Raw genomic sequence first — 10,977 nt, 5'->3', positions numbered from 1 at the left:
CCCTCACGGCTGATAAGATTGCGGAGGAGGCAGACTTCTTCTCGTTCGGTACCAACGACCTGACACAGATGGGCTGCGGTTTCTCGCGCGATGATGCCGGCACATTCCTGCGCCAGTACTCCGAATTGGGCATCTACAGCCAGGATCCGTTCCAATCTCTCGACCAGGAGGGTGTTGGCCAGCTCATGCGCATTGCTGTGAGGAAGGGTCGTCGTGTTAAGCCGATGCTGAAGATAGGCATCTGCGGTGAGCATGGTGGCGACCCAGCAACCATTGGGTTCTGCCACAAGATTGGCATGAACTACGTGTCGTGCTCTCCGTTCCGTGTGCCGGTCGCCACTGTGGCCGCCGCTCACGCTGCACTGAAGGAAAAGAAGGACATGGAACAACGGTACAAGAAGATTGCCGCCAAGCTGTAGAAAGACAAGGAAAGAATTATGTGTCCTTTTTTTTTTCTTCTTACTATTTGTGTTTTAATAATTGAAGACGTTTTTTTTTATTTTAATTGTAGGAAGGGCGGGCTGAGAAAAAATTTTGAGGATTACATTTTTTTTTTTTTGTGGGTATGTTAGTAGGTGGTAGGCTTTTGTGTTAAATGAGATTTGTGTGGAAGAGTTTAAGAATAATAGAAGGGAAATTTAATGTGATTGTTGAAAGACGGAGCGTGTTTGTTTTCATGGTTTTTTGTGTGTTTGTGGTAATTGTTCGTGATATAACTTCCGCGGTGCCTTTTTTTATTGGGGGTTTGCTGGATTTTCTGGCGCATGGATTGCCGTTTTTTTTTTTCTGTGCTCTCACCGCTTTAGTCAGCACAGAGAAGTCAGTGATGCGGAGGTTGCCGCGTAAATGCCTGGGAGTTTATGTGTTCTCTCACGGTAATTACTATTTAGGATACCATTGTTTGTTTTTGTTTTCCCGATTGCCTTGTTACGCACCTTTTTTTTTCCTTCGGTCATTTTGTGCTTTATTTATTCTATGTGTTTTTGCCTCAGTGGACTGTTGGTGTGAGGCCATTGGTTTTACTTCATGTCGTGTGACAGGCAGCATGGTTTTCGGCGCCGGAGTATCTTTTTCTCCTTTTCATTTCTTCACGTTTTTTTTTTTTTTGAGAGGCGTTAGTGCTGCATGAATGGGGGAGTGAGGAGCAATGAGGGGTGCTGCGGCAGATTGGACGGTACGAGGCTAGAGAAGAGGGCGACGGGCAACATCAAAAAGCAAAATAGTGAGGGGAACAGAGTGCAATTTATTTTATAAGCCGAAGTTTTTTGGTTTTCTTCCTGGTGGATTACGACTATCACTGTAATGTCGTAGGACGCCGGGGAGGCACTCCGTCAAAAGCCACGCAGGCAGTTTATTGTGCTGTGGCCTACATTTTTTTTTCCGCGTTTTATTGTTTGGTTTAATAGTATTGCGCGTCTTTGCGCGAGGTAGAAGGACCATTTTTTTTGTTTTTGTTGTTGAGGCATATCACCGCCAGCAAAACTGTTAGTGCAGCAAGCGAGTGTGATTTTGATCGGGCGCACCGAGGTTTCTGTTGTATACGGGGCGGAGAGGTCTTTGAAATGCGCAGTTTGTTGGATGGCATCACGTCTGCACTGCGCATGCCGCTGCAGCTGCGGCAGAGGGAGGACGATGAACAACAGCCGCTGGGGTGCAGGGGGGCCACCGCCACCACCACCGTCGTCCCCTCACTGCGTGGGAAAGAGCCCACCAATGTAAAGGAAACCGGGTTTCCCCTGGGATCGTTGCTATACGGTGGCAGTAGTGTTTCGTGTGCTTTTGCGGCAGAGAAGTCACCGGACTTGCCCTTCACAATGCTTCTCCTGACGCAAAACGTTGGGGGTCTTTGGTCCTCCTCTGATGCTGTGAGTGGGGAAGACGCGGAGGTCGCAGATGGTGCTCCAGAGACGGTACCCACAACAGGAGTATCCGACCGTGTGCGGAGGCGTGTAGCGGAATTCTTACAGGAGCTTCGTCTTTTAATTTATGAGGCGAGTCGTCGCGAATTTGCTTCACATCTTCGGAAGGACAGGGTGAATACGGAGAGCAGTGGATCGCCATTGAGGGCGGCTGACAGTTCCCATAGCGAAGTGCCGCCGCTGCTTGACGTCATTGTTGTACACTTTCAAGAGATTGGCGGGAAGAAGGTAAATACGGAGTTGAACGCTTTTTTCGCGGAGGCTCTCAGGGCAGTGCTGCCGGAGGCGGCGTGGTCGTCGGGTCTTCTTATGGAAACCAACAACGACGCACAACGATTTACGGCGTTGGGGTCGATTGTGTTCCTTTCGCACCGCATGTGCCCGATCAGCAGCATACTTTCGTTCCGACACCGCACCTTTGTTGCTGTTGCTGATGATCCTGCGACTTACGGAAGTTCGCCGACGTTTCTCTTTCACGGTGGTAAATTCTCAGGTGATGCGTCGGCGCGCAAGGGGTATCTACTGACGTCGCTGCGCTTCGGCACAGTAGTGGTGAACTACCTCAACATCCACTTGCACCATGACGCTCGAAACACAGAGGCGGCAGTGGCGAGCCCCAGCCCGTACGCGGTGCGGCGCCAGGAGGCGCTTTTGGAGGCGATGGCTGAATGCATGGTTTTTGCTGATCCACAGGATCCCCTCTTTATTTTTGGTGACTTCAACACCCGCCTGGACACCCAAAGCCTGCTGAAGCACCTTAAAGAGTCCCAGCAGATGGAACTGCAGCTCTCCGCAAAGGACGTGCAGGCACCGGATGATTTTTGGGAGCTTTTCACAGAGTCCCATCACGCAGGTATGATTAAGAGATTTGACGTGGAGCTGCAGCGCTTGATGGATATGGTGGCACAACAGAGCGGGGTGGAGCTGGCGGAGTTTGCCATACGCTTTCCCCCGACGTACTCGAGACTTCCCGTGAAGGGGCCCATAAGAAGTCGTCCAAAGTCAAAAAATGACGTAGAAGCTGGTGAAGGCGACGATGGAGGCGATGCCGATGACGACGAGCTTATGAAGGGGGGTAAGAAGAGGGGGAAGAAAAAGTCCCGGACAGAGACAAGTCCTGGTGAGGCTGCGGTGCCCCTAGTGCTTTCCCGCATCACGGCTGTACCCACACGCGGGTACAGCCGTCAACGTATTCCTGCCTGGTGTGATCGTGTCGTGTGGAACCCCCCCGGGCTGGAACTTATGACGGGACAGCGCTCTTCATCTGCATCTTTGCCGTCTGCCTCGTCCAAGAATGACGGTATCCCAGACTCCGCTTCTCGATACGTGTACCGTTCTTTTGCCCTTGCCCACACTGATCACGACTGCATCGTGCTGCTGTTTTAAATAGTTTCCTCATGGCTGCACTGTTGCCGTTTCATGGGGGGGGAGGGGGTAACGCCATTCTCAGTTCACCCTGCGTCTCCGCCTGCCCCCCCCCCCCCCCCCCCCCCTTCCTTGCATCGCTGGGTCTCTCTTACTGTGGTTATTTGTCAGCACGTCGGCATCATTGTGCGTGTTCTGCACGAACATCTTTTTTATTTTTATTTTCTCAGCTTATTTTTTCCACACTTGTTCTTTCACGGCCGTTGTGGGAAAGTAGGGGGATGCACGCGTGTGAGAGGGACGACCCCGATCACCACCCAAACGAAGACCGTGCGCCCATGTCATGTGGCCCTGCTGGGAGTAGCGATTACCGGGGTCAGGCCATGTATGGTGACCCGACCTCTTTGGATATGATGGGTCTGCTGCCCAGGGGGTCGTTGAGAGCTGATGCAAACGCTTGTGCCGCAGACTCTAGCTCCGGGTGGAGACTTTTTGGTCTGCCAATTGCTTCTAGCACCCTCTCCGGCACGGCGTCGTGCCATGAAATGTTGCGTGGGCCCAGTGTGCAACGTGCAACCGAATCACACACGGCCATTGTGACAGACTTCAGCAACAGCGTCCCTTGCCCTTTGCTGACAGCTAGCGTGCATGAAATGACGGTCGGGGAACCGCCTTTGAGTGATGTCACTGTTTTGGGCGATGACGTTAAGGCGAGTTACTGGAAGCAACTTGCTGCCACGAACGCAGAAGAAAAGCTGGACTCAACAGTGTCTGCTCATGTGGCGCCATGCGCCTCACCCGGGGTGAATGTGGGACGCGCACCATCACAGCCACCCCAATCAACAGCACCAGAAGCGGTGTTGTCAGTCTTGCAGTGTGAGTCTGTTAAGGCGAGTTCAATGAAAAGTGTGGAGCATGATGCTTCAAAATTGTCTATTAGTGACTCTCATGAGGAAAATTTTTTGTGCCTGCATGATGTTCTAAAGGGATCTGCCTTGGCGATGTCTTCACCTTCTGCTGAAGAGGTACTACAACCGCAGCGAACAGCCCCAGTGCCTTCCACGAAGGCTACACAGAGGATGGACATCTCACGACACCGAAAACATGGCCTTTTTGGTCTTTTTGGTCTTTTTGGCACCATGGACAGGGGATACTTTGAGGCATTCATTCGCGTGTTTAGACGAAATCAAATATTGTTGGAGGGGTTTCTTGAGCGTGTGCTGCAGTCCAAGCCAGACCTTTACATCGCGGAAATTGGCATCCTGGATATCTTGAGACTAGAGCAAGGGGCGCCAGACGATCAATTTTTTATGGATCCGCTCATATCGTGGCCCACGCATGTGTTGTACAAAGTGTCGTGTTTTTACGTTACGGCAAAGAAGTGTGGGTACCATAATACCTTTGAAGCCATGCGCCGGCAAGGTGGCGTGTTTGCCAGTGGCAAGGGTCTTTTTGCGGCGCTGGCAGTTGCAATGTCACCAACAGAAGAAGAATTGATACATCATACCGCGCAAATGTGCCAAGCAGCCTGTATTGTCGGTCTGGTGTATAGCAAATTTGAGAAGCAGCTTCATGTGCAGGTTAAACAATGTGCACTGCGCAGCTTCTCACTCGTGCTTGCTAACATTTCAACGATATCTCTGCAGCTGCTTCTTGACGAGGTGAATACGCTAAATTTTAGGCCAAAAAGCAGGGATGGTGGCTGCGGCGACAACACGTCCCACGGTATTCCCATGTCAAGGTTGGTGCTGGCGCGAGTTATTAGCTCTCACTCTGCAATTGTATGCGGTCACCCTTTGGACTTGGAACGGTTGAGCACCCTGCTTCTTCGCTATGCTGACGCCACAGGGGTGCTGGTCCAAATGGAATACTTGCTGACCACAGTACCGGAGAATAGTCCTTTTTACAACACATGGCAACACCTAGAACTGCTGCAGCTGTGGAAGGAGAGTGCCGTGGAGTTGGATGCCGCCAAGCTTCAACTAACCCTGTACTCTCCTGTAGATGGGCAGCCTTGGAATGAATTTACTACATGTGCTCTGGCTGACCGTGTCGCCGTGGCAGTGACATATGCGTTGCAAGATTTAACGTGTTCTCTTCAGCACATGCGTTCTGGCGACGTCCTACTCGATTTCTCGGCGGCTGCTCCATGCATGAGTCAACTCATTGCCTGGACGCGGAAGAATATTACGATGTTGTTGCAACCCGCCGATTGTGTTAGTAGCTGTATTTTTCCTTCCCCACGTAGAAGTCCTGAGGACGGCGTTCTTTGCTCCACCCTTGCGGGCTGCGCACGCATTAATACGATTATGCAGAGCATGCAGTGGGAGGGGAAACCGCGTCAAGCTCGCGTTTTGGATCTGACCATGAACTTCGTTGACCTTGGGCTATTAGTAAGTGCTGAGGAGCTTTCGAAGGCGTCTGCCGGCCCCCACTTGAAGTGCCGTGCGGGCGAGAGAAAATTACCCCGCACCTCCACTATAAGAAGCCCCCAACGTGGGACGTTGATGGATGTTGTACTTGGCCCTGGTGAAGACGTGGAACTGAGCGCAGAAAACGATGCCTTGTTTTCTGCGCTTGGTGTTTCGAGCGCGGCTGCCGCGGCTATGCCTAAACATTATATTACCCTGCCCCATGAAAAACTTCCCGGTGTCTTGGACATTTATTACGAGTCGCCTGCGATCCGGTACTACGAAATGCAGTGCAACTGCTTTTTAACACGAGGTGCAGTGGAGTTTACACGCCGGTTGTCGCTTTGCACGGGGATTGCGTTACCTCCCCACACGCTGCTGATGTGCCCTACCTTGCTGTCTCTTATGGAGCTCTTAGACACGTACGCTTTTTTGAGACACAAGGCGCGTTACGAGGAGTAGCGAGGGATTTGCGCTTCCACCGTTACCCACACCATTACGTCATCATTTCCTTTTTGTGCTCCCTACTTGCGCCCACCCTCATTCACGCTGCCGGTTTGCTGGACTCACGCACATTAGCCACCATATGTGACACCGGCCATTCTGTGTCATTAACCTTTTGTTCTGCCCTTGTTTTTCCCCTCGCTACCGCTCGTTTATTGCTTCATCTCTGCCATCACTGACATTTCTTGTGGACTTTCTTTCTTTGTGTATGTGTGCTTGTTTGTGACTTGTTTGGCGTGCATGTAATATATGCGTGATGCCTTGGGTGGACGAGGATTTGTTTCCAGACAGACTAACAAAAAATAATAATAAAACCTTGCAGACGAATTTTTGGTCGGAGGTAATGCGGCTTTTTACGGCACTCTGGAGTGCCGTAACCAAAATTGTGGCAGCGGTGCATCGCATGGCTGCTGGCTACGCCTGTGTTATTGCCTTTGTCTCATTTTTTACGTTGCTACTAGCTTTTGCTTTCTCTCTTCCTCTTGTGGCTAGCGGTCATTTTGCACAGGCGGAGGTCGTTTTAAAGGTCTTTTTTTTCTGTTGTGTTATTTCTCTTCGTCCATGTCGAAGCGACTTTCCCTCGTTTCTGCGGGGGCGTCCGCGGCACTACTGCAGGCTGCCACCGCTATCGTCAACAAAGCCACTGCCGGAAAGCTTAGCGCAACAACTGCCTCGGTGGCGGAAAAACATGCTGTGGTGGTGGGGCCGGAGACGCCGGCGGGTGTTCACACGTCAGTAACTGCTGCACCTGTCTCGCCGGACCCAGCGTACGCGGGTGTCAAGGCAGTGGTTGTACGCGCCGTTCTGCCTCGCTCGTCGCCAGGAAAGGTGCAGCTGCGTGATGCGCTTGACGTGTTCGCCGCTGCAGGTATCAGCGTGGATGCCGAGGTGCAGGCGGCCACGGAGTCCTTTAAGAAGAGTGCGGAGGTGGCTGTGACCAATGCCAAGGCGATTGGTGTGAATCGTGTCACCCTTGTAATGAAACAGGCAACAAAGTACAAGAATCTCAATGACCTTTTCAGGAAGGTGATGACGGAAACAATTGAAGCCGCGGGGATGGCAACTGAAGTGCAGGGCACATCAGTTGCCGCTAACCGGCTTCTTGTGTACCCCGAGTCCCTTGGTGTGGTGCTTCTGAATGATGTGTCATCCGCGGAAAAAATCGAATTGGCCTACGCTGGAGTTATGGGAGGTGCCAGCCGCACATATCACACAGTTAGCGGTGGCAAGGTATCTGCAGGACACAGCTTCAAATCCGTGGCGCTGGCAGTGGCGCAGGAACTCCAGGCACTTGGAATGGGAAGTGAAGCCAAAAAGTTGGAGGAGGCGGCGGCAAAGAATCCCAGGGCAGTTCTTTCTGGTTTGTAAAGAAAAACAGCTAAGGTGCGGACAGCATTGTGTAGTAAAATAGTAATTCACGCGGGGATGACGGTTTTCCTTAGCGGGTGGGTTGAGTCGAGAAGGATGAAAACTGGGGGAGCGCAAACCAAGGAAACAAATGGAAAATAGTAGATATCATGAAGGCGTCGTGGGGGATTGCATCACTCTTTGTTAGGGAAGGTGAAGTAGGAAGAGGGGCGAATGTGACGAGAGAAGGTGTGTGTGTGTGTGTGTGTGTGTCTATGTGTGTAAGCCTTTGTCTCATGAGTACAACGTACAAACGCATGGATGATTTAAAGCGCCTCGATGACGCGTTGGTTGCGTTCTCACCCGTTTATTTCACTGTGGAGGAGGTCAATGACAACAACAGTCAAGAGAAAAACATCTGGGTGAGAGAAGGTAAATATATAAATATGAATAGATGCTTGTGTTTGTTGGTTATTACGTCTTCAATTTTTTTTTTTTTGTTGCGAACGCATACAAACGTACATACATGGCAACAAAAAGAGCGGTAGAGAGCGGAGAAAAAAATAAATAGAGTATCAAGGAAGCATTTGGTTTGACTGTTGCATCAGTTGGAGCGGTTTTGAGCGAGCGCAGCTGTGCCTTGAGGTGTGGGCGTGGGTATCTAGTCCGCCCTGTAGATCACGGATAGGCCCGTGGGCGCAGCATTCATTTTCAGGCGGTATCGCAGCAACAGCCACATCTCTGGCATTAGCAGGCCGATAGCGCCACACAAGGGAGCGGCTGACTGCGGTAAAGAGCGTGTGCGAGAGAGAGGTTTCAGAGGAGAATAAGAGGAAGGGCTTTCCGTGCAGCTTCTTGACGCCATGTGGCCAAAGATGCCTGGTCCCAGGACAGGTCTCTCCTCTCCGTCGGACGGAGGAAGGCAGGGTGCGACGGTATCTTCCGCCGCATCCACGACATTACTATGTGCTCATCCCAACGAACCTTCGAAGCCGTGCTCCCCACAGCTGTCACCGAGTTTGGGGTTACCGCCAACACGCACAATTTTTATTAAAAATGTGCCTCCAACTGTGGACAATAGTCACAAACTACTTCCTTTTGTGCCCACTGAGGGACTTTTCTCCCTCCGGGTGAAACGCACTGGTGGCCGCGATGTTGGGTTTGCAGAGTATAAAACTCTGGAGTCTGCTCAACAAGCAATGCAGTGGTTTTATAGGCTGGAGGCCACGGCAGGCATCGCATTCAATTGCTTCTCTCAGCTGCGGCACACCTGGACTCCAACTCCGCCAAGGTTTCGCTACCAGGTCCCGTACGGTGAGTACAACCTCTGCGCCGGGAATTCCGCCCGCTCCACGGAGTTGCTTCTGAACAGCGTCATCCTCATGGCTGAGTGGTCCCTCAGTACCCCAACGTATCGCCCAGGTTTTGATCCTTTCGTTGCTTCTTCGCAACCCTCGCTGCCACCGTATTATCATGAATTTGCTCCGGCGACCACGGAGTGTACACCGCAAGAGTCATTTCAAGTGTCACGCATGGGATTCAATTCGTTTCCCGGGTGCCATTCTGCGGGCTCCTATGCATACACGGGGATGCCTCAAAGGGCACCTAGGCCAGCGGTTGCCTCCCAGGGCGTAGTTGCTAGGCGCTCTGAGAGGGGGTTCATGACGGAGGGAAGAGTCGTGGAAGGCGGTGAAGCAGCGGCGGGGTGTGCACTGAGGAGTTGGGAGCCTCCGCAAGGCACGGCCTTAATTGGAGGTCATCAACGAGAATTAAGAGTTGGACACTGTCAGCGTCAACGGGGTAATGAGTCCTCGCTCGCACACGACACGTCTTGCTTGTCACCAGGTAAGGTCTTCCAATGGGGGGTGCGTGATTCTACTATTGCGTCCGCGGTGCTGGATGACAGGGATCTCCCCAGCAGTACACTATTTCTGCGGGTTACAGACAATGAACAGCGGCATCGCCTCATGTCGGCACCGTCTTCGCTGAGCCTGGGTGCACCTTTGCGAGGTGAGGGAGAGATTATTGACGAGACGTCTGAAGGCTATGAGGCCTCCCCATGCTTGCAATATCGCAATCGCTGGAGGCAGCGGGATCAGCAAGGGTTGCAGCAACGGAGTTTCTCTGCCAGCAGGTGGTCGCGCCTTCACCACCGGCACCAAACTTGTTGTGTGAGACAAAACCCATTGGGGACGCTGCTTGCTCACCAAATGATGGGTGCAACGAATTTTGGTAACGCAGTACAGCCACCCATCTCGGATAAAGAAGAACCATTCTGCAATGAGTTTGTAGTTGATGAGGCACCTATGTCGCCGGTTTTACTGTCGCCGATCACAAACTGCAAAGACGGTGACACTGAGGATGCAATTGCTAGGATGGTTTTAAACTGCAATTTCTTCTTGGAGCGCTTTGCTGGGGTTCGTTCCTATGTACCGTACTCCGGGCGGGCCGGGTTTCTGCGGTTCGAGAGGCCTGGAGACGCGCGACGGTGTCTGCTGTGGCTGAGGCGGCATCCGGATTTGGCGCCTGTGCTTAACGTGCAGTTTGCGCGCGAGGACACGAGGCGGCGGCGTTCACATAAGCGAAGAGCGAGGTGAAAATTCCTCAGCACACATTTATTTATTTATTGTTGCCGTCGTCGTCCACGCGATGCGTGCTCATTGGCGTACCAACGATATATTTACATATGCCCACATACAGACCTGTGTGTCTTTCATTTACTCACTATTATTGTGTGTGTGTTTATTTATTTATTTATTTTTCGTTCTTTCACACACATGCATGAATGGTGCAGCAGCGATAGGTGGAGGTACTGAAGAGATAAATTGAGGGGTGGGAGAAACGATGGAAAGTGGTAGCTGTTTTTTTTTTTTATCTCTTTGCTTTATTTGTTTGCGGGTCTTTCCTTTTGGTTCTCTCTTGCCGTCCTTTTTTCTGCGGTCGCTCGCGCCTGCCTTCGTGGTGTCTGTCTGTGTGTGTGGAGGGGCCCGCGAACGAGAAAGCGACGGGGTGGGGGAAGAAGGAGAAGCATGGCAACTGAAGCGACCGTAACATGCATCGCACTAACAGCAACAACAACATGCGTTTTAACCTTGACGATTGCAAAGAAGGTGGGTGTAGACTAACAACTGTGGATGGTGCAGCCGCGGCCTCATTGTTTTTTTTTTTTTTTGTGAAGTACTCTTTTTTGTTTTTCCCGCTTTGCGAGTTGGTTTTCATCACCTGCGGTTATTTCGTGTGCGCGCTTTTGCCGAGTGGGGGCGTATGCCATTTGTTGCGTGTTTGATTTCATACGCCTTTTCATTTTTACTTACTTGTTTTTTTTCTGCCGACCATGTTTCTTTGTAGTTGTTTGTTTGCATCCGTGGATTCTCACACATTATTATTATTATTATTATTATTATTATTATTATTGTTATTATTATTATTAT

At 51.3% G+C, this 10,977-nt stretch overlaps 5 protein-coding genes across 5 annotated transcripts, besides 4 other annotated features; all 5 read left to right on the top strand.

Annotated features, from left to right (window-relative positions):
• Positions 1–68: 68 nt before the first annotated feature.
• On the top strand, positions 69–419 carry TraAM80_02999 (pyruvate phosphate dikinase; the record flags this gene model as incomplete). The annotated part of the gene is made up of 1 exon (XM_029379984.1): positions 69–419. One exon carries the CDS (start codon positions 69–71, stop codon positions 417–419), a length of 351 nt encoding a protein of 116 aa, XP_029240200.1.
• Positions 420–1,562: 1,143 nt separating this feature from the next.
• On the top strand, positions 1,563–3,305 carry TraAM80_02998 (putative inositol-1,4,5-trisphosphate (IP3) 5-phosphatase; the record flags this gene model as incomplete). The annotated part of the gene is made up of 1 exon (XM_029379983.1): positions 1,563–3,305. The coding sequence occupies one exon, from the start codon at positions 1,563–1,565 to the stop codon at positions 3,303–3,305; it is 1,743 nt and encodes a 580-aa protein (XP_029240199.1).
• Positions 3,306–3,390: 85 nt separating this feature from the next.
• Positions 3,391–3,412: a microsatellite.
• Positions 3,413–3,565: 153 nt separating this feature from the next.
• TraAM80_02997 (uncharacterized protein) lies at positions 3,566–6,157 on the top strand (the record flags this gene model as incomplete). The annotated part of the gene is made up of 1 exon (XM_029379982.1): positions 3,566–6,157. The coding sequence occupies one exon, from the start codon at positions 3,566–3,568 to the stop codon at positions 6,155–6,157; it is 2,592 nt and encodes an 863-aa protein (XP_029240198.1).
• Positions 6,158–6,760: 603 nt separating this feature from the next.
• TraAM80_02996 (uncharacterized protein) lies at positions 6,761–7,567 on the top strand (the record flags this gene model as incomplete). Its single annotated transcript, XM_029379981.1, has 1 exon — positions 6,761–7,567. The coding sequence occupies one exon, from the start codon at positions 6,761–6,763 to the stop codon at positions 7,565–7,567; it is 807 nt and encodes a 268-aa protein (XP_029240197.1).
• Positions 7,568–7,795: 228 nt separating this feature from the next.
• Positions 7,796–7,829: a microsatellite.
• Positions 7,830–8,409: 580 nt separating this feature from the next.
• Positions 8,410–10,143, top strand: TraAM80_02995 (uncharacterized protein; the record flags this gene model as incomplete). The annotated part of the gene is made up of 1 exon (XM_029379980.1): positions 8,410–10,143. The coding sequence occupies one exon, from the start codon at positions 8,410–8,412 to the stop codon at positions 10,141–10,143; it is 1,734 nt and encodes a 577-aa protein (XP_029240196.1).
• Positions 10,144–10,287: 144 nt separating this feature from the next.
• Positions 10,288–10,316: a sequence feature (A-rich).
• Positions 10,317–10,924: 608 nt separating this feature from the next.
• Positions 10,925–10,977: a microsatellite.

The sequence above is a fragment of the Trypanosoma rangeli genome (assembly GCF_003719475.1).
Source record: "Trypanosoma rangeli strain AM80 chromosome Unknown Tra_15.4_contig_00073, whole genome shotgun sequence".
Taxonomy (NCBI): Eukaryota; Euglenozoa; class Kinetoplastea; order Trypanosomatida; family Trypanosomatidae; genus Trypanosoma; species Trypanosoma rangeli.
Note: the sequence above shows the minus strand (reverse complement) of the source record. Positions and strands in the feature narration are given on the sequence as shown.